At 29.5% G+C, this 23695-nt stretch overlaps 1 protein-coding gene and 1 long non-coding RNA gene across 2 annotated transcripts in view; one reads left to right on the forward strand and one right to left on the reverse strand.

Moving 5' to 3' along the window:
- The window catches only part of LOC136984992 (uncharacterized), a 278551-nt gene extending 269250 nt beyond the window's left edge, over positions 1-9301 (forward strand). Inside the window, exon 7 of the long non-coding RNA XR_010882267.1 lies at positions 9291-9301. This is a non-coding gene — a long non-coding RNA (uncharacterized lncRNA). The remainder of the gene's footprint in view (positions 1-9290) is intronic.
- Positions 383-23476, reverse strand: crn (pre-mRNA splicing factor crn). The gene is made up of 15 exons (XM_067282142.1): positions 23379-23476; positions 19437-19526; positions 19291-19353; positions 19123-19214; positions 17711-17794; positions 12435-12676; positions 12019-12197; positions 9981-10142; positions 6008-6136; positions 5584-5796; positions 4878-5024; positions 4593-4787; positions 4327-4482; positions 682-774; positions 383-595 (listed from the first exon to the last, which is right to left on the reverse strand). Exons 1-15 carry the CDS (start codon positions 23436-23438, stop codon positions 449-451), a joined length of 2052 nt encoding a protein of 683 aa, XP_067138243.1. The 5' UTR covers positions 23439-23476; the 3' UTR covers positions 383-448.
- Positions 23477-23695: the final 219 nt, after the last annotated feature.

Below are 23695 nucleotides of genomic sequence, written 5' to 3' on the forward strand. Positions count from 1 at the left end.
TAGATAGTAAAGACTCTCGTTGGTCCACCGATGGGAAATGAAGGAAGCTGAAGATAGGAAATGAACAGGAAATACAAATTAGAACCTAAAAAAAAAAAAAAAAAAAAAAAAACAATTTCTAGAAGTTAATGCATAAAACAATTGTGTATCTAAATATATAATTTCAACACTAATTATTTTGTGTGGTTGTGTACAATGGAGACCTGAAAGATTTAATAACTGTGACCGAAAACGGCTACTATGGGTTAAATAATTAATAACTACTACATAAAGCAAAATGCTAAGTGTAGTACTCAAATTATCGAAGTTTGATTTAATTATTATTTTAAGTTTAATGAATATATCCGACTGATTTGGCTTTGATATAATTTGATGAAATCAGTTTCAAATATAAATATACTTTTTATTAAAAATTAAAAAAATATATACAAATCTATGTACAAAACAATTAAGATTCTTTTTCTTCTTCATTGTTATCGTGAGTTATCTGTTCCTGTTTCCACTTTCTGGCCATTTCCAGCAAGCGCAGGTGAGGTTGAGCCGCTTCGTCCGTGGGGAAGATGTAGTCGAAATATTCCTCCCATCCTGCATCCGACTGAAAATAATAATAATTTATTATTTTTTAATTTTGAGTTTTGGATTTTAAATGATTTCAATTTTTCTATAAAAAAGATTTCTTACTCCATCTTCGGTCTGTATCTTCCGTCGCTTCTTCACTTTCTTTGGAATTTGTTTCTGTATGTTCTCTCTGGATTCATCATCTCCGTGTTCGTTCTGGAAATTAAATCAGAATTACTTTGTGTAACATACACATTAAATAATAGAAAAATTCTCAATACAAGATGATCGTTTAGTTCAACCTTGGCTTTTCTTTAAGCAGAATTTAATTTTTAAATTCTATGTCAAGACAAACTAGAGAAGAACTAAAGAAATCTTGCAATATTTCTCAAAATAACAGATAGAACATTCCTAAATATCTGAAATTACTTATTGAAAATGGATAAGAACACAGTTTTGTTATTTCTCAAATAGAACAGAATGAAATTATACAGTTTATTACATGTTTAAACACTGAATTTGCATGTTTCTTTGCTTTTTTTTTACTGTATACAATTTGATAGATGAGAATAACACATCACTTTTAGCAAATGACCGTGAATCTATGTTCGTAGATGAATAAAGAACAGTCTGGAATGTAAACTTTTTCAAGATTTTAATTATATGTTAGTAAATGTCAGAAAATTAAAATATCAAAAAACATTTTTTTTTACTCTTTCTGTCATTTGGGCACTAAGAAAGCTTTTTCAAGCCCATTATTGGTTCAGCCGGGCCCACAATGTGGAAGCCAAGCAGTAAGGGTTGTGACCCGGCATATTCAGAATGGGCCACCCCAAAAAATTTTCAGTTTTTCGATCATCCAGATCATTCGGAGTGGTAGACTGAAACCTTGTCCATATGGCTGGGACTTGAATAATTTATTTGACTGTATTAATAATGAAATAATCACCAAATTAATAACTTTGTAATGACAAATCATTAATAAATTAATATTAAACACAAGTTGACAAGTTATGTTTCATGTAAAACTCAGAACTTTCTAAACTATATCTTGAAATCAATATTTAGTAGCATTCAAACAAAGAAACCTATAGAACCAGTCTAGTGTACAGTACATGTATGTAGCATACAACTATAAATATGTAGAGAGATAGAATAGTAACTAGGTATTGCTAAAATTATCTAAAAAATAATTAAATTTTTAATGAATTATGATCAAAATAGATTTTAGCTAGCAACCTGCAATAAAATTGACATTCAACTTTAAAAACTTATAGTCATATTAATAATTAACTACATAATAGAAAAACTTCATATTAATTTATTAATTATTTGATAAAACTGAATTTGAAATTAAGTATGTAACAAGTTAGACAATGGCTAATCATTTTGATCACATTATTAAAATTTAATTCATGACCACTTATAATCTTAATGGGAACTTTTTTAGCCCCATGGGTACTAAGAGGGGAAGGCCCACCATGAGTTGGTCACTCCATCCTGGATCTGGACTAAGTAGTGAGAGATGATATTCAACATATCGAAGACGGACCATCCACAAAAAATTTCCAAGGGTTTTTGACTTCCTAGAATGGCAGACTGATGCCTTGGCCATATTTATAACTTAAAACAAGTGCAATTACAATATCCGGTTATATTTATCTAAGTAGCTTTAATGCATTGAGATTATCTACATCAAAATTTAAATCAAGTTCATTAAATTACTATAGACATAATTTTAACAATTAAATATACGTCATCTTTTTAGAGGCAAGAGAGATCTTTCCAGCATTGCATGAGTGTTAAGAACACAATATACACTTGTTCCAGTGCTGAAATAACCAAAGGGAATCAATTTAGGACAATTCAGTCTAACATACAAATGATCTCTGACTTAAAGGATAAAGAAAACATTGCAGAAATTGATACAAAAAAGTGAGATTTATTTTGTAGAGAATGTGTTCAAAATGACCACCTTCAGTGGCAATACAAAGATGTAGACAGTGTGGTGTTCCAGATGGTATTAGCACCACAGTGTCACCGTTTCACCATACTCTGAAATGCATCTCTCCAGTTCGTCAATATTACACAGTACTGCTGGATACCAATTCTGGAAGGGTTGAGTCTGGGGAACATAGTAGCCATAGAAAGGTGCCATTTGGTCTATCCTGCTATGTGAGCCACATACACATCTGTACAAGAAAGAGGTGGTGCTCCAATATGCTAGTACTTAACCTGCTAGAATTGTGCTAATAGCAAGTCATCAAGCCATTTGTCCATCATGTTTAGGCCATTCATATATTAGTCATAATTCAGGTGCCCTCAATGAATATAGACAAAACCACTGACTCCAAATTCCACACCAGCTCATTCCCAGTCAGTGGCTCACAGAATGGTTTGGCAATTGCTGGAAAGAACAACACTGTTATTCCATGGCCACCATGTTCTCCAGATTTGATTTATTTTGAATTTTTGCTGCAGAATCACCTAAAAAGATTAGTGTATGATACATACCCATATCTACCCACAAAAAGATTAACGTAGTCTCTGTTTGTTCTTAAAAACTCTTTATATTATGAAAAAAAAAACAAAATTTTATTTATTGGTTGTAATAAAAACTTTTGTCAAATTCTTTCATTTGATTTTAAGATACTTAAATAAGTTTTTAAGTATTAAACTGTTATAAAATCAAATAACAGAATACTGATTATTCTTTGGGATTATTTTCATGAATTAATTTGCTATTTGAATAAATTTTTGCCATATAAAATAGAAAATATTTAGTTAATTCTTTTATAAAAAAAATCTTATAAAATATACTCAAAACATTTAGCCAGAATATATATATATATATTTATATGAATGCATAAATTATACTGCTATTATTTTTTGTTTACAAATATGTTTCCTTGTATTTCATTACTAGTTTAAAACAATTTTATTGTATTAATTTTCAATATCTAAATGATACAGAAGAAAGACATATCTACTTCTTCCACATATAATTAAAATGGATGGTGCTTATTTTTAAGATTTTTGAATATCTTTACTGTTATGGTGTTACATGTTAAATGATACTGATGTATACAATAAACATGAAAAAAAGATAGATGAATAAAAAATATTGTAAGAATTATTTTTTAAATTTTGTAGCAAATCAGATTCAATATTTGAGAATAATCAAAATTAAATCCTAAGCTTGGATATTTTAAATGGACTGACTTGAATTTATGTACTCAAAGTATATAATAGCAACTGGATGGCCAAGACAATTGAAATTTTGGCTTATCACTTGGGACATTGAATCCAGTAGGTCAAAAAACCCCTGGAACTTTTCAGAGGGGGTCAAGTCCAATATCTATGCCACCCAGCTTCTCTTATTGTAAACCTGGCTGAACCCACAGTGGACTTAAAAAAGGCCCTCTTAGTGTCCACAGGAAAGAAAGAGTAAGGAAAAAATTACATAATCAAATAAAATAAAAAGTTATTCTTGCATAAAAGTGTCATTAAAACCAAATTGATCAGAATGTAAAAATGCAAGAGGTTTTAACTCTGTCCTGTCGGCACAAAAAGCCTGTCTTTAGTACCCACAATGGGGATTACTAAATGGTGAGGCATGGGGTGTGACATCTGAAATGAACCAGTATAAAATTTCTGGGACAAAATCTCATGCATGCAGCCACCATCCAGCTGTTGTGAGATTTATAAAATTAAAATATTTTTCCATTTGTACTTTGATCATTTTCATGTATTAAAAAAATTACTTACCTCAAAATCTCTCCAAGCTTCCAACAACATTAATCTTCCTTCTTTTTCGTTAGAAAGTCTGAGTTCTTTATTTGCACGCTCATAAATGTGACGTGCTTGAGCAATTGAATTATCTCCTCCGCAAGAGAATTCAAACTGAGCATAACTGATCCAAACCTTTTATATATATATATATATATATATTAAAAAGATTGATTATAAGTCAAAGTTCAATATTAATTATGATTTATCATAAAAATCTTATGCAATAATAATTTGTAATCTACCTTAACGTGTTGTGTACGCTCTAGGAGACGTTCATACAACTGTCGTGCTCTGTCATATTCTTCCTGTTCGATTTCAAAATCTATGTATGATTTCCAGATAACTTCTGGCATGTCTAGCCTTGGCTGATTAATGGCAATTTCGTATATGGCTCTGGCTCGATCAATGTCACCCAAAATTGTTTCCAATTCTGCAAACTTTAAATATATTTTAGAATTTTGTTTCATTATGTTATGTAACCTTTTATTTTAATATAAATAAATAAATCTATCTATAATCAAAATTACTTTCATCCAAGTTGTACAATTTTCTGGAGCAAATTCAAGAAATTTCTGATAGAGTATCCGACATCGATCAAATTCTCTCAGCTGTACTTCCAAGTCAATATAACCACGAAATAGTTTATCTTTAGGACACATTCCTATGGAGGTTCCCTGTAAAATATATAAATTTAAATGTTTGAGTATTTAATTAAATTATATACAGTACGATCTTGGTAATCTGGCCGTCTGCTAGTTCAACATGTCTAGTAATCCAACACTAGTCAACTTGGGTATTTCTGGCACCATTGCCAAATCGTAGGCAGCTTCCCACCAGTTCAAACTCCAGTTTCTACTAAATGTGCCATGATCTGAGCTCAGACACAACATTAAAAATTGTTAGGCTCCACAAAAAAGGTACAATATTTTATACACGACACTGTGTAAATATAAAAATCCACCCCTAAAATATTCCACCAAAAATACTTCCCACTAAATCTAGTGAGAATACACCAACTCAGCAACATTGTTTACCGGTGAAGGAAGAGTGCTCAGATGTTTCGATCAGTTATCCAACTTGTGTTTTGCTGCCTTGAATTCATTTTACCTCCGATAATTCCACAATCTCCTTAATCTGACAGTGCACCGATCCCATATATGTTAGATTACCAAGATCATACTTTGAGAAATTAATTTGTTTCGGTTTACTTTTAATATTATACATAATACGTACTAACAACTTTCTTGCGGCGGGAAGACTTTTTTGTCTAATCTCAAACTGAGCGGCAAAAAGCCAGATTTTTGCAAACGTGAATATTTTGTGAGGGATAACTTGCAAACACATTTGATAAACTTGTCTTGTCCTTTCGAAATCTTCGACATCAAGCTCTTCATACAATGCATAATTTATCCACAAGTAGATGTAACGTCTCCAGTATCGCTTTTCCTACCAATATAATTTCCACAAATAAAAATAATATTTTTTGAAATAATTTAATTTTTTGTTACTTCAAACACAATTGAGTGTTATAAATTAAGATACTTGGTGGTTTGTGTCTTAATTTATAACACTCAATTGTGTTTGAAGCAACAAAGTATGAAACACGGTTTCAGATTATAAAGAAATAATTTAACTGTTTTTTTTTTTTGATAACTACCTTTACAGGCGGCACGTTGGCTATTGCTCTTTCGTACACTTCTCTCGTTGCGTCGACACTTCCTTCACTTTCCATTAGCCTCAAGTAATCGAACCAGGCATCGTAATTTTGCGGATTATTCTTGACTTCCTGAAAAAATTATAGATAAGATTAATTTTATTCCTTTTTTATTTTTATGCTTTTTAATTACATCTTATTATTTATAATACATATAAAAATCACCTTAATTGAAATATATAGTAACCATATAGTAAAAACTTCACTCGAACAAACAATACATCAAGGCTCTGACTAACAAATAATGAAAAAGTAGGATAATTTTAATGAAAGCAGTATTTCAGTATCATATTTTCTTTAATTTCAACTTCCTTCTTAATTTTTAATGTAATTTTTATTTTTTCTCATAGTTTCCAAATGAGGTGGTCAGATGTGAAATGTATAATCTCCATTAAGAAAAACTGACATATTCCTTATATTTTAGTTAAATCTATGCTCTGAACATGCTACTATTTGAACTGAGCAATCATATCTTGTAAGTAAAAACGAACTCTGTTGCTGTTTAGTAAATTCGAATCTAATGATGTAAATGCTATTTTCTTTTTGATCTTGTTGCTGGTAGATTCTTCACTTGAATTTAAAAAAAAAAATAGACATTACTACCTTTTGCATGTAAACTCCTCCTCACTCAGATAACATTCTACTTCAACAATCAAACTGTAGGATGATGACTGACTGAGGAGAGGTACTTAGGTACTTGGAGTGCACTTTAAGGCACAATAAAATCCCATTCATCAAGTCCTGTGTAGATTCATAATCTTCAGCTAAAAGAAGAAACAGGTTTGTTTTCTCATATTTATTACTGACACAATCATTGTGATCATCATCATTGCCCTGTGTTGTATTGCCACATTCAGCTTCTAAAGCAATAGTCACACCTTGCAACTTCCAGCCGTGCAAGCAACTGCAACTGCGACAGCTGTTCTCATTAACTAGTAAACCCCCTTCGAAAACCGACGCAACTGCAACCATGACTAGAAACAAAAAGTTTGTTCAACTCATGCCGATTGTAAATGCACGTGCAATCAGCAAATGCCATTGTGCTACATCATATGGTGAAAACATTAAAAATAGTTCATCATCATAGAGGAAAGTTAGAGGATTGATACTTTTACAGAATTGAGATTGATCGAGCTTATTCAGGCTCATGAATACCTGTGGGATTTTAATTCTTCATTTTATCGAAGAATTTATTCTCTTTGTGTATTCTCACCAGCTCTATCAAAATGATTACAAAATATTTTTTATTCATTGCAGAAAAGGAACTGCTTGCCACTTTAATAAGAAAAGTGGTTAAAATTCCATAAATACTCTGAAGTAGAATGTAAACCGTCAGTAAACTCGTGATAGTCCAAAAACAAGCTACTGTAATTTTATTATAGGATCACGTGTTTCTGAGTTGCAATGCCAGCGAACAATGTGTGACCATGAGAAGACCAACATGACTCGTGCTTGTTGCAGTTGGAGTCACCTTCACGGCTGGAAATCGCATGGTGTGACCACGGCTTAAGACACATCTTATAAGCTAGCAAATACAGTAATTATAAAATTTAGTACAGATTTTATAAAACATATACCATACCATTTGTAAAAAATTTATAAATGTTTTACTTGTAGTTTAAGTTTATACTACAAGTAAAGCATGTATTTAAGTAAACTACATGTTTTATTTGTGTGTGCTCCACCATGCCTCTTATAAAGCAAAATACCTGCTATATACTGCAAAAATTTTTCTAAAAAAATATGAAAACAAGTATGGTGAAACCTCTTTTAGTGAATGATCAGAAAATTCCCTTCGAAAATGCCATAAGTTATCATTATTATTTTACTTGAACCTCATATAAGTGAAAAGTCCAATTTTCCCCAGGTGGTCTTGTACCCCTTTTTTAAGTGGACTCACCCAGATGGCTGAGTGGTTAACATTGCTCTGGGAAATCCGGAATCAAATCCAAACAAGTCGAAAAACCCCAGGAATTTTTCAGGAGTGATTCATCAGGATACATTGGGCCCCATTCTCAGCACTTGTCCTATCCACTGTGGGTCAAACTCATAATTGGCTTGCTAAAAAAGGCCCTCTTAGTGCCTACAGGGTGTAAAGTATTAAAAAAAAAATCCTGTTTTTTAAGTGACCAGTTGTAATTTCCCTAATTGTTCTCTAAACGAAAATAAGGACTTGGTCAATTTCCTGAAAGCAAAGTTAAATGAACAAAACTAGCAAAAATGCAAAATTAGCTAAAAGTCCTGGAACTGAGAGATAAAAAGTAGTTGATATTTGTCATATAGCAGCAGTCAGTTTGTTAAATTATGAATGAAGTAAGTGATATTTACCATAGATAAGACAAATCAAGAAGCCATGACTTGTCAGCAAATAGCAATATCTGATGATTTACAAGACAAAAATTCTTATCATCATTGTTTGTCATCATCTTGCTAACAATGTAAATTTTTGAGGTTTTAGTTGCAGACACAATCTTTCTCTGGCACTTTCTGACTGCAATAATGATTATCCAGTTGAATATTCTTAACAGCTTTAGGTCTTCTTCTGTTATTTTGTCCAACCTTTTGTGGCTGCCCCCGAGATCCAATTCCTTTCATTGTTTAGGTATAAACAAATTTTGGCAGCCAGTCCAAGCGCATTCTTTCAACAGCAATCTAATTTGATAGTTTTAAAATTTCTACTAGATGTGTGATACTGTACAGTTGATGTATTTCTGGAATATGCAGACAACAAAGATGAAAAATAGCTATAGCAGTTTGAAAACACAAATGTACAATAAATTTTTAATCAGTTTAGAGCAATAAATGGCCAAAAAACAAAACATATTTATTCAAAATTCTATACTCAACAGGGAATGTGGACAGAAAACAGGAAAAGTAGGTGTAGTAGGAGGGAGCCCCGAATGTACGTAAACTTTTACAATCAATCATAGTTTAAAAATAAGTGTAATATGTCCAATTTCCTATTAAAAAATGAAAAAATTTAATTATTTTATATTTATTCCAAGTAAATGCTGCTTAATAATGGGGATATATTCCAAGAAATCATCATAGTGTATTTAGATAAATCTTATAAGATATAGTTTACTACTCATCTTGGCTAAATATAACACAATGATAAGTGTTTATCTAACTAAATGTATCTAAACATAAAACAGGTACAGGAAGGAGGCTGCTACAAGTTATTCAGCTCCATTATAATCTTATGGGAATTCTGTCATATATGTAGTCTGTTGTTAAGTAAAACATTACTGTTGACGAATTGCTGATATTAATATTTTTATATGATCATATGTATTAGTAAAAGATGAAGAATAAAATATTTTCATTTATATTTCAATAATTGAGTTTTAATTAAACCCTTGGCTTTATTTCCATCTTTATTTTATCTTTAAAATTAAAACTAAAGCTGAACACATCAAATTATTTTATAAAGATATAGAATACTAACACTGTAAACAAATATGAATGACATAGAGAATATTACAAGCTTACTTTATTAATAATCATCTGGCCATCAGCCAAAGTAATTGGGCAGAATTATGCTACAAATATTAATTATAAATTACATGATTAGAAAAGTAGAGGTAGATGTTAGGCACCATCTTTTAACAATAAATTAATTTAATTTTACTTTATTAAGCTTATATTAAAGAGTACTTTCAATTACTGTACTTTCGACTTATTGTTCTGTTCGTGTAAACGAATAAGCCTAAAATAAAGTAGGCAAAAGTACTCTTTAATATAAAAATCCCATGATGTGTTCTCTCTCTGTGTCATTCTAATTTAAACAAATTACTGTATGAAAAAATACAAATAAATAAATCTATATATTCAATTTGTGTGCAAATTGAATATAAAAACAATATTTGTATGCATAAAATATACATAAAAATTTTATCATCATTATTATTATTACCTCTTCATACTGAAATTTTCGTTTGCTAACAATAATGTCTTCTATTCCTGCTCTGTCTCCATATTTCTTTTCGTGGATGGTATAATTTTTTAAAAGTTCTTGAGCTTTTTCTTTAGGAATATGGTCTAAAGCATATTTATATATGACGCGTACTCGATCGTGCTAGATATTTTTAAAAGAAATAAGCAAAAATGTTAACAACTTTAATACTGGAATGAATATTTGAACATTATGAAACAAAAAACAATTCATTATTTGATCAATAAAACTATATTGTCAAACAGATGAGATAGGCAAATTAAAAAGAACATGCAGTAAGTATATAAATATACATTTAACAAGTCTCAAACATTAACATTAAAACACAAAATTAAATGAAGAATTGAATTTTAAACTGTATTATATATGAGATAAGTATAGAGCAATGTAAAAATAAATTAAACAGAATAAAAATTTCAATTCTAAATAAAATATTGTAAAATAAAACTATCACATCAATACTAATCAGTTTCATTCTTAGCATGTGGTTACTTACTTTTGTTTTTTAAAAATTTCAAAATATTTTATTTAAATATTTTTAATAATTCCTATTTAAGGAATCTGTTTATTTTGAAGACCACAATAAAAATCTCTCTACATGCATTTAATGTACCTAACGTTAATTTTAGTACAATGCCGTTTTTTTTTTTTGTGGTTTTAAAGAAATCTAACAATATTCCCTATCAAATTCTGACAAACGTAAATATTCCAATCCCAAGGTGAAATTCAAACCCACAACTGTAAACACATTTGCCTGATAGAACAGTCAAGCATATGTGAAGCTAAAAGTTTGCTACATTAAAAAGTTGCTATTGAAATTTTAATATGCCTCTGTACTGCCGACAAATTAAAAGTTAACTTTCATATCAAAGATACTACTTTTTTATATAACATGTATTTCTACATAGTCTATAACAATGATAGCACTGCTACTCGCAAGCCACATGCCGAACGTCTACGCCCTTACTGAAGCTCCTATATATTTATACAACTTCTTTTCATAAACTTGGCATGTACCACTTACATATACAATATTTTATAAAGTTTGCCAACTATTATATAGTGTGATTTACATACAGATTGTAAGGAGTGTAACTCACAACTTAACCAGCTAAGGATATTCTCGAAAGGTCTAAATATTTACTGTCAGTTATAAAGTAGCAGTAAAGTAAACTAACAGTGACATTTCCTGTACAACAGTGATAGCCGTAGTAGTTTAACTACACACAATATAATACTGTTCCAATAGCAAATGTGGTTCTTGCATATTTCTAATAGACAATACTTGTCTTCTATTGTGATAAGGTTCAGCAACACTTGGTTCCAACTGCATGATTTCTACTGGATACTATCTAGTAGAAATTATGTAATTAGAAGATTATATAAAATCCAGCATACAACTCCATTCTTGTTTCTAATGTTATTGCTGTCTTCATAAGTAAAGAGATTACAGTGACAGAAGAATCTTGTCAGTGGTTGTATAATATTCTATGTTAATAGAAACTGTAAGTATAACTTGACAATTACTATGTTATACCACAATATATGTTTTATAACTTCCAAATTAAAAACTGTGCTATCTTTCAAATCTTATAAATGCTTACTTCTTATACAAACAACCAAATAAACCAAATGCTTGGTTAAAGCCAAATAAATTTTTATCTAATTATTATCCCTGATAATTTGGCACATCATATGGCATACTTATCATATTATAAGGTATTTTTCCTATAGAAATTAAAATTGTACAATATATAACCTTAAAATCAAAATATTCAAAAATGATTTTATGTCCCACTCTCAATGTTTTAAATCCTTTTATAACCAATTGTTCATGTGTTTTTCATATTCTTGTCATATTAAAAGGTTTCCTCAAGATAGATATATTAAAATATTTATCTGCATAAAGAAGTTTTACTCATTAAATAAAGAAATGTCCTATTCAATTAATTTTTGGATAAGAATATATTACAGTATAGAAAATTAAAATATTACTAACTTCTCTTTGATTTTCCTCAAATTTGGCAAATGCAATGAATAATTTTTCGTCCATAAATTCTTCTCCAAAAAATTCTACAGCTCGTTCATAGATCTTTCTAGCATTGGTGATATAGCCGTGATTCTCTTCAAACTTTGCATATCTGATCCAATTTTTTATCTCGGGATGAACAGTTACAAGTAAAATAGTGTTAAAGAATAGATTTTTCTTTCAAAAATTTAAACTGTTTCTGTTTCATTAATGGCTTTTCAATGTTATGATTAATATTAATAAATTTCAAAAAAGCTTTTTAATTATTTTATATTTTTTATATTCAAATAATTACGTAAAATTCTAACATTTAACAGAAAAATAAACATTTAAGAAATATACAGACTATAAATATTATATATAAAATGATGAACCATAAAGGATATATGTCTCGTATATCTGTCGAGCTCTTTCGATTTCTTTGTAACGTAACTCAAAATTAATGTAAGTCAACCAAGCTTGTTCATGAGGTTCCCATTCCATCCATCTTTCAAAAACTTGACGTGCTCCAGCCACGTTACTAAGCATTTCTTCCATATAAGTATACTTGTACCAGAACTGATTAACTCTTGGTAAAATTGATACTGCTCTGTCCCAGATGTTTCGTGCATGATTCACTTGACGATTTCTACAAAACAACATAATATTTCGTGTATTATTCCAATTTTTATCTATTCAAGAATCCTAAACATTAAACTTAAATATTGCTTTCATGGAAAATTGAAATAACTAATTTAATTATAAAACAAAAACAATCAAACACCAGAACAAAAACATTTTTACTCCACTGATGTATTTCTAGCTCTCTTTTCCTAATCATCAAGGTACATTATTCTGATTTAACAGCTTATGAATATTATCTTTTCACAGATTTTTTTCAACAAGACATTATGTGTAAATGTTAAGCCGTACCCAAAAGCACCAAAAACTTAAATAAAATAATTTTTTATTCTGGAAAACAGCAATTATGCAATTTTTTCTTTGTTTTATATTTAATGTAAGTCACAAGCTTTTACTAAAAAAAATGTTTAAATTATAATAGGATCTTCCAAAAAGAATGCTACCATTTTAAATTATTGTAATTATGTTAATTATCATCTGAAGACATTGTAATATACATTAAAACATTGAAAATATGTCTAAATTTCACATTTGCCCATTACAATTTCTCAACGTGTGAACCTAGTGTCACATGGAACACATCCAACCGATACTCAAATTCTTCCTACGCTCGCTACGGTATATGTGTTGTCACTCCTCCCACAGCAGTCACAATTCTACAGCTCCCGAAGATCATTTATGTTGTATAATAATGAGTGATTCCAACTGCAAACTACAGAATACAAAATGCCTTCTTTGTTGTGGCATTACCATTTTTGTTTATGGTATTTCCTAGTGGTAGTAGATGACAAGAATTAAGACGGAAGGTGAAACTCGGACAGTTACTCTATCAATTGGTGTACGTCATACACTTCTCGGACAATAATTACAATGGTGGCCTTCATTTTGAAAGGCCTTGTATATTTAAATGATTTCCAATTTTCAAGTAATTTAATTTTATATTTTTTATCTATATAAGAAACTAGTTACTTCAATATACATCTCATGATATTCTAAAATAAAATATTTTTTAAAATATTATGATTTATAAAAAAAAAATTTAGAAAATTTTCTTAAATTTTGAAATGTTTTTACACACACACACTTACATTGATTACTTATTTTATGATTGAGAATACTGACAAAGTTTAATGCAATTAAAACATTTACATAGAAAGAGTAATGGATAATTGATTTTAAAAAAAACTACAAGAAAAATTGAGAAAATAAAGTATACAACAGCAGTTACAACACAAATGATAAATTTCATGTTTATCTTCCAAAGAGGAAATGAATAGTAATGAACAATGTCAGATACTGAAGTATTGATCAAAGGAAATGTAAATTACTTTTTTGTTTAGAAAAGTATGATATAATTAATGATGATGGGAGTTGAAGAACAAGATCAAAGATTTTATAAGATGTTAATATAAAACACTATTTTAAGTAAAGATTAAATATAAAATATTTATGTAAAAGAATATACAGATACTCCTCGCTTTATGACCGAGTTCTGTTCCGATGACTACGTCGTTAAGCGAATTGATCGATAAGCGAGGAGCTTGTGCCAGGAATATAGGATTGTTGTAAAATTATAAAAATTATGTAACAAACTTCAAATTTATTCATAAAAAAACATGCATATGTACATATTAATCATTTGTTTATTTAGTTATCTGGAGCTGTACAGGGTCCAGATCAGGGAGATGACAATGATGAAATAGAAGTTGTACCTTCAAGGGCAGAGGTCCTGGATATAACAGTTGAAAAGAAACTCATAAGTGTGGTTTGCTTTGTAATCTTCTTTTTTCTTGATAAATTTCTCTATAGCATTTCAAAAGTTCACTCATCTAACATTCAACTTTCAACTTTATTAAAATGTTCAGTGTTTGGATCCATAGCCTCAAGTTCCAACATAGCCACATTAATTTTGGAGAACACACCAGCTGACCCATGTACCATGAATTTCTTTTCCACTTCTTCAGTTATTTCCTCTTCTTCCTCTTCCAAATGCTGCATTGCTTATAACTCTATTAAATCCTTGTTTGTTAGCTCTTCATCAGCATAACACACTAATTCAGCAAGGTCTTCCACTTCAACATCTAAATTAAGCACATTGGCAAGGCCGGCAATTGTTTGAATTACATCAGTTTGTTCAAGATTGTCAAACAATTTGATATTGTTTGCAAAACTTTTTTATGCATTTTTTTTCCATATGCCTTGCATACACTTATCTGTCACTTCGTCCAAAGCCAATTTAATGTTTTTAATGCATTCTAAAATACTGTGTGATTTCCAAAAATCACAAAGGGTCACTACATCATTTTTTGTTGCTGCTACAGCTTAGGAAAAAGTAGTGCCAAATAAAATGCTTTGAATGTAGTTATAGTGCCCTAATCCACAGCTGTTGTCCACGGGCTGTAGGACAGCAGTTGTGTTTTTAGGAAGATACACTACCTTTACGTCTGGATGTAGATCATTAAGATGCTGGGAGTGGAACATTATCAAGCAGGAGAATAATTTTAAAAGGAACTTCCATTTTCAAACAATAATGCTGGATTGAGGGTATGAAGCAGTTCAAAAACCAATCTTCAATAAAGGTTGCATAATCCATGCCCTTTTATTTCATGATAGTAAACAGGCAGACTGTTTTTACTAACGTTCTTTAATGCACATAGGTTTTTGAAGTGATAGATCAGGAAAGGTTTTAAGTTGAACCCAGTGGCATTCCCTCCCAACAACATGATCTTGTCTTTAAAAGCCTTGAAACCGGGCATTGCTTAAGTTTCTCTGTGCATATAGGACCTTTCAGGCATTTTTTTTCCACCAAAACCTGGTTTCATCCACATTGAATATCTGTTCCAGGAAGTAGCTGCCTTTTTTAATTATTCCATCCAATTTCTCAACAAATTTTTCTGCTGCTTCTACATCCATGCTTGCCGCCTTACCGCTGATTCTCCATTATGCAGGTTGAATCTCCACCTAAACTGTTGAAACCATCCATAACTTGCTGTAAATGATTCTGTCAATTTTTTGCCTTCACATGTCTTCAAAGTCTCAAAGATATTGCATGCCTTAGTTTGAATTATTAAAAGGCTAATTGGTATATTATTTTGCATTTGGTTGTCAAACCAGATTGCCAATAATATCTCCTTTTCATGAATAAGACCTTTTTGCTGCCTAGTTATCATTGCTTTAAATCCTGTCGATGATTTCACTGCCTCTTTCATTCTAACTTTATCCTTTAAAATCGTTGAAATTGTTGAATGTGCCAATTTCAAGTCACATGCTATTTCTTTAACTGTTTTACCAGCTCCGTAGTCTTATATGGTTTTTATTTTCATTTCAAGGTTGCTAGCTTTCCTTCCTTTCTTAACAATTTCTCCAGATGATGCCATACTTTTTCTTTTTATTCAACATCTATACTATTTTGGGGTTACAAACATGCAAAAAAAAAAAAAAAAAAAAAAAGAGGTTACACAGTGACTGCTTGTCAGAATGAAACTAACTGAAAAAGTGTATAGCAAGCTTATAGTATGCTCAGTGCACATGTCATCATTTGCTGCTGACCGACACTCAATCTGAGAAAGGAGATTCCCCAAACTGCAAGTCGAAACTTGATTGGTCATTAACCTGTCCCGTGTTGTTCCAAAATATTTTCATGCTGACCTCATTTGACCTGCCCTGGTGACCCCAAATATATTCATCTCTGTATTGGAATGTTTTTGATACTAGATGTCGCTATGAATCATAATTTTTATATTACAATGAACTTTCGAAATATAATGTTTTTTGTTTTTATATTTTTCAATATATTTATTTTGTTTGAGCAAAATAATAAAATAATTTTTAACGATACAGTAGCCACAATTATTATTTTAAAAAAAAAAATTTTTTTTGTTAGGCTTAACATTGACAAAAATTCAACATGGCAACCATATGCAATGGAGAAAAATTTCACCATAGGATAGGTTAAACAGATAGGTTGTAAAGTGAGGAGACCTGTATTTATTTTTAAAAACCTTATATCTAAAATTGTGACTAATAATTAGAATTTGGTAATCAAAATTAATATTCACTAAAAATTTTCATTTTTGAATAGTTTTTCAGAAGTTCAAGAAAGTTTAACTGTAAAGAATTTGAATTTTTATAAAATTTTAAGCATAGTTCTTTACTCTATTTACTCTTTAATAATTTTATTTTAAATGATGTTTTATTACGTAAACTAAATAAAATAGAATAAACCTAATGTGATGCTAATTAATATAGTAATCGTATTTATGTAAATAAAATCATAACTGTACAAAATTTTCATAATAATTTATAAATAATAAGTTAACAATAAAGCATTTTCACTTTCTATATGTGAAAATAGTCTTTAATACAAGCAAAATCATGACATTAATTAGATGAGAAATGTTAATAATGTATTAAAAGTTTCATACATTTATTATATAGAAAAGACCAATATTATATTGTTTTAGGGTTCTACTATGTTTATTCACTTTATATTTTATGCAGCAATATGTAAAAATGTTGAATATATTGCACAGAATAAAAATGTTATAAGTAAAAAATGTACAGAATATGCCAGAAACACCTGACAATTTTTAAATTTTTATTTGCAAGACTTGGAGGCTATTTACAAAATGTTATTTTCAAGGAATAACAGATACATATTCATTCTCCATTCTATGCAAAGCAATAAATATTTATGCTTTCCTCTAAAATGTTAATTTATATTAAAAACTGGCAGGTGATTCTGGTGTACCCTGTACATTATTTCATAAGAATATTTATTTTTAATTTTTATTCTTATAATTTATAATAAAAGATCAATTAGTTAATTTTATGATTGTTTATAAATTATGAATTTAATTAGAATGTCAATGAAAGTTAAGATTTCATCTAGTGATATTAATGTAAATTTTAAATGATTAAGAAATAATTTGTATCATTTAAATGATATTCTATTATTCTATAAATATTGTCTTTTTATTAAAAGAAATTAAATAAATTATTTTAGTACTTTTGTAACTATAAAAATAAAGCATATCTTACCCTCATTTCCATCTCGGCATATTTCAACCACAATGTAACATTCCTGTGATCCACATCAAGTGCACGTTCGTAAACTGATCGTGCTCTAAAAGAAATAGAAATATTTCAGTATGTATTTAATGTACTTATTTAAATATATATATATATATATACTACAGGCAGGGTTCTATGCGTAAAAAGATAACGAGAAATCTACAACCTACAAGGTGTATGTTTACAGTAGGTGCCAACTTAGAAAAACAGAATATATAAAGTCTTATTGAATACGTTCAAAATTTGTCAAAATAAACGTTTTAATTGAGTAAAATATTCATTAATTAGGATAAACTTCTTTGTGTATCTCTGGCATCATATTATTACCAACATTAAAATGATGATATTTATATTAATTTTATACAAATTGTATACAAAACATGCCCTGAATCCAAACAAAAATGTTTATTATTAAATTAAATTCCAGAAGTAAACTTCAAAAATTTAACTTAATACCTTAACTTAATGACTTAATATTAACTTAGTATCTGCTTTTGAATACTACCGACTGTGACTTTTTCTCTACAGTCCACTGCATTAATACCATACTATTAGTGCGATATAGGCTAACTAAATTGAAATGTTCCTTGACTCAGATTCTCAGACATATAAGTGGATCCCACATAGAAAAATTCATTGTTTCCTTTGTTTAATTTAGATTTCTCTGATAGTCTTTGCCATCTTAAAATCTTTTAGCTCTCTTAAAATATTCAAAATGCAAAGATTCGATTTCTGTTAGTGTAATCAAATTCCTAGTTTTTTAACATCTTGCACCAGCTTTTTCTGTTTTAACCACCTGTACAATAGAGAATAACCTACTAATTGCAATTTGGATGCCATATTTTTTTGCTAAAGATTCTATCATACCTGCTATAGTTTTACCAGCAACTATGCAATGCTTTCTTAGTTCTCTCTGTCCTATTTCAATATTAGATTGTTCCTTATGTTTATCTACTTGGTATAGACAGGTTTTAACTAATCCTAGCATACGGGCAGTTTAAAGAAATATTGTAATTTATATATTATAAACTATCTGGATATTTTAAAAATAAAATATGTAAACTCAAAAACTTTGCAAAATTTGAAATTCATATTATTTTTGCAAAACCAAATTTTAATAAAATACTGCTTAACTGCAGGGATATGTTTCAAGAAATATGTCATTAAGTTAACATCATATGGTGTACTTAGACAAATCTTACATCATATAGTCTACTACTCATATAGGCTGTATGTAACACAATAAGTATTTATGTATCCTAACACAGAAAAGGTGTGGGTGACTATGAATTTTTCAGCTCCATTATAATCTTAAGATACTTCTGTTGTAGGTGCAGTCCTAAGTGACACATACCCGTATTTTGCATTAAAAAAATTTACCTATCAACTTTCTTTTGGCTTTCTTCCCACTGAGCATATTTAATCCAATTACTTATTACCATACGATTTTTACGTATATTATCTTCAAAAGTCTGCAAAATAAATTTTGCTATTATTGATAAATTTATTATGTTAAAATAATATATTTAAGTAATAATGCATTCAAACCTTTCTCTTGCGAAGCTGGTAGTCAGCAAGTTCTTCGGGATCGGATATTTTTTGCTTGGGAGGCTATTTTAAAAAAATTTTTACATAGATTTATACAAATATATAATCGTGTATTGTTTATATTTACAATAATATTATAAACATACCGGTGGCAATATCTCAAGGTCTCTTTCTTTTGCTTCTCTCAATAGCTGTTCTGCAGTAATTTGAATTTCGGCAGGTGTTTTATTTTTCACCTAAGAAAAATAAATATTCATCATTAAAAATTATATAAAGATCTTCAAAATATATCATAATTAATAATAAAATAGTATTGTTGCATTTTTAAATTTTAATTTGCTAATTAATGGAACTGTACATAATAATATAAATTATTTGTTTCAAAAATGTGTCAAAATTAAGTAAGATAGTTAACATCAGTAATCCATTCTCGAAAATCAGACATTCTGCAGAGAAAACATTAATTTGAATGAAAACAAACACAATGTTTTACAATGTCAACTCAAAACTTCCAACTAATTTTACATAATATAATAGTTTGTTATATATATAGTATGTGAGCAATTTATTACAGTAGGATATACAATGCTTAAATCATTGCTTTCAATTAAAATAATTGTTAAACAGTTGCTTTGTATACAGTAACATGTACTGTACATCTGCATGCAGTACTGTAAACATTACATTGATACGACACAGTGAATAACACACAGCAATAAAGAAATTTGTTGTAAAAAAATGCAGCTGAAAATTGAGTACCTTTTGGTTCTTACTTTTTCCAGTGCCACATCAAATTTCAGTCCTGCTTGTAAGGATGTTTTTAAAGCATAAAATATTCTGGAATTTATTTTAAGGTTCTGTTATTTTTATGATATATTCCAGGCTTGCAGAGTTTGATCCACTTAAGTGGCACTCCTCAGTAAAAATAGATTATTTCAATAAGCTATTTATACTGAGGGGTACCATGTATGCAGATAAAATTCTCAAAAAAATAAGTAATTAAATTTTTTAAAACGTTTCTTACACTTCTGTAAATTGGAAAATTGATTGACTACTATTAGTGATACCACAGACACATTTGGATTTTCCATTATGTGAGATGCTAGTATGATATGCTGTGAGTACCAGCAACCTTATAGTACCAGCAATGTTCAATCACATTAATTAACACTTGAATTACATATAGAATTTTCAAAATGTCTACATGTGATCTAATGTTCTAACCATTATATTAACTTGAGGTGCCTGTTCTGTATATTAGAATACTAATCTATAAATATTAAATACTTTATGACAAAATTTAATATACATAATATGAAAAATATGGAATGAACTTTTCAAAAACCAAAGCTTAATGTGGTATATCATCATTTTAGATGCTTTTTGGAACAAAAATTTTTTAAATAATCTGTTTTGTTAAGTTTTAAATAGTTTTAAAGTTAGAATAGGCTCACATGCAAGAATTTTGAAACAGCAGGGTTCCAAAAAAACATTATTTTTTGTAATATAGTTTATTCATTTTTATAATGTATGTGTATAGAATACAGAATAACACAATACAGACTAAGGAGAAATGATCAGGTACAAAATAAATATAAGTTTTATTAACATAGAAAAACTTTTCTGTTTGAACTGTCAAATGAAAGAGATTAAACCATCACAATCTTCCCAAACACATTGGTCTGGAGTCGGAAGAACAATACAAATACAACAAAATAGATAATGTTCAGTAGCTTTATTTCAATGCTCTTCCACACACATAATAACTTTCCTTTTAATGTTTCATCATAAGCCAACAACTACTGGATTATATCTGGTTATTATATCATGATTATTTTAAATTAATTACTAAATAATTTTTATGTAACTGATGATGGTTACCTTGTGTTTAAATATATCTGGAAGAGGAGATTGGAATGGAGGCAACTATATACATATATTTATAACATAAATAAATAAAATAAAGATGACGTTTTTAATGAGTTAACATGGGCAAAAATATCCATAAATTTCTAACAAATATGCAATTTTAATGAATATTTATGTAATAATTTGAATTTTTTTTAGGGTGGCGTAACTGGCAACACATCTGCAAGGTAAGCGACAGTTGTGGGTTCGAGTCTTGCTCCGGGCAGATTCTTTTCTTCCAGAATTTTCCAAATTATTTAATTTAATTATAATTATTAATTCTAATAACAGACAGTGCCTAATGCTATCCTCTAGTGTCAAATTATTTAGTAATTAATTTAAAATAATCACAATGTAATAGCTCAATATAATCCAGTAGTTGTTGGCTTATGTAATATTTCATCATAATGGCATCTTGAGACATTTTAAATGTTAAAAAGAAATTTAAATTAAACACTCAACATTGAGGATGGAGTGAAATGAAACCGAAACATTGCAAAATAAATAATTTTTGACATTTATAAGCAATCAGTTTCATTTAATTCTTCAGAATTTGTAATCTTTTCTAATTCTCAGACATACGCTATTCTTTCTGTTGCATATGAAGTTTCTTTCCTATGAAAATCATTAATGTATAAAGCCATAAATACTTATTTAAATATATTAGAAGCAATACAAGTTTTTTCTATAACTAAAAAATCAAATCTTTTCAAATAAAGTTGATATAAATGAATTAAAATGTTTAGAAAAAATTAACTTCTACCATACATAAGGTTAAGTACTTTGTGTATATATACATTCATCAAATACTTGATCTAAAGGTAACTTCTACCTGTATTATCAATGACTTGGTACTGAGCTTTAGTCTAATCTTTTAATATAATACCTATTCATAAATACACTAAAATATTAAACTTTATAAACAATACACAGAAATGTAAGTAAAACGAAAATTTTATAGTATTGTCATACTTGCTACAAAATTTCTTCCTTTATATGGGGTATAATAAAAGATTGAGTTAACTGCTATGTTTCCAAGATGTGACAAGGGCAAACCGTGAAGACTTTTCTTATTCTTCAATTATTCTGTGTATTTTTAAAAACAGTAATAATGTTTATTGTGAAATATTCTTTTATACTCCAAGTTTCTTTCCAGTGGTATAAGCAGCTCACATATTTCCTTAGCATTGTGTTTGAGAAAATGAATTTTAACACCGGAACCTGCATATTAAAATTCTATAAGACTTACAAGTCAGACACTCGAGTGTGGCTTACGGTCAATAAAGTTTCTATGTACGATAAGCTTAACCGACCAAACAATGATCAACACAATATAAATCATTCTGCAAAACCAATTGTTTAAATGTAAAGTTTGTTTAATTAAGTTATTGCAACACAACACTTGGGCGACCTGCCTAGGGAAAATGTCTTCTGGGAAGTCTTTTTAAGGGTAACTGGCTCCTATTCAGATGTTACAGACGTGGAGAAAACCCAGAAAACTCCACTTGGCCAGGCACGAACCCATGACCAAATTCTCAGTATTCAGGGAACAGAACTGATTGGCCACTAGTGGTCCTTAGATGTAATAAATAGCAATAGAAGAAAGTCTCATGGTGAAGCCATGGAACCAGTGTGCAAACGATTTGTATGCAGTCATAAAAACCCAACCAGGCCGGCGGGCAAGAAACTAGGAAACAACAAGAGGACCATTAGGAATTAGCCGACGAGACTTTTCGAACAAGGTAAGGCAAGAAGTCAAATTTTGTTGGATCGAGTGACAATCACATACAAAACTCGAAGCGTTACTGCACACTTTGCATCAAATTTCAAGTTTGTATCTTCAATAGTGTCATCACAATACAGTGCCAAACCAGTTAACTGCATTATGAAGCACAGTGTTGTGACTATTGTTAATCCAACAGTTGACCCTCAACAGTTTAAACAGATAAACATTCACATAAAATGCTTAAACGGACAATAATGGCCATCAAAATTTATGCTATTTAAATAATACTTTCTGTAATTGTAATCAAATTAACCTACAATTTGTCCCCTTTTCGTTAAGGTCTGTTAAAATTACGGAATTATTTGATGTTAATTTCGTAACACGTGCTGTAATTATTATTACAGTAAGTAGATTTTTCAAATAGATATAAATCAAGTTTAAAATCGATCCTAACCTTTGCAACTTTGGGTATTTTTTGTGGCTTAGCCATAGTTGTCGAACTCGTGCTCGCCATATTTGAATCTTGCTTTCACCGACTACAAAACGTTAAACGCCCTCTGGATTTATAAATATTTTTTTAAAAAAACTAAATAAATCGGTAACAATTAAAAAAAATTTATCTTAAATACTTTCCAGAATGTTTCGTATATTAATTATAATAATCTACAGTTAAATTTATTTAATATTTATATATGTAATGAGCAATATTTCTTTCTGAAAATCCGGGGAATATAGAGGGGGTCTTTTCACCAACCGACCGCCCCATTGTGG

The sequence above is a fragment of the Centruroides vittatus genome, unplaced genomic scaffold, assembly GCF_030686945.1.
Source record: "Centruroides vittatus isolate TY-2023 unplaced genomic scaffold, ASM3068694v2 contig_941, whole genome shotgun sequence".
Classification (NCBI taxonomy): Eukaryota; Metazoa; Arthropoda; class Arachnida; order Scorpiones; family Buthidae; genus Centruroides; species Centruroides vittatus.

Coding starts and splice junctions, on each gene's coding strand:
- crn (XM_067282142.1), bottom strand. CDS start 23,438: ATGGCGAGCACGAGTTCGACAACTATGGCTAAGCCACAAAAAATACCC. Junction 4,483..4,592: donor AGCGTACACAACACGTTAAG/GTAGATTACAAA, acceptor TATATATAAAAG/GTTTGGATCAGTTATGCTCA. Junction 775..4,326: donor AAGCTTGGAGAGATTTTGAG/GTAAGTAATTTT, acceptor TTTAATTTCCAG/AACGAACACGGAGATGATGA.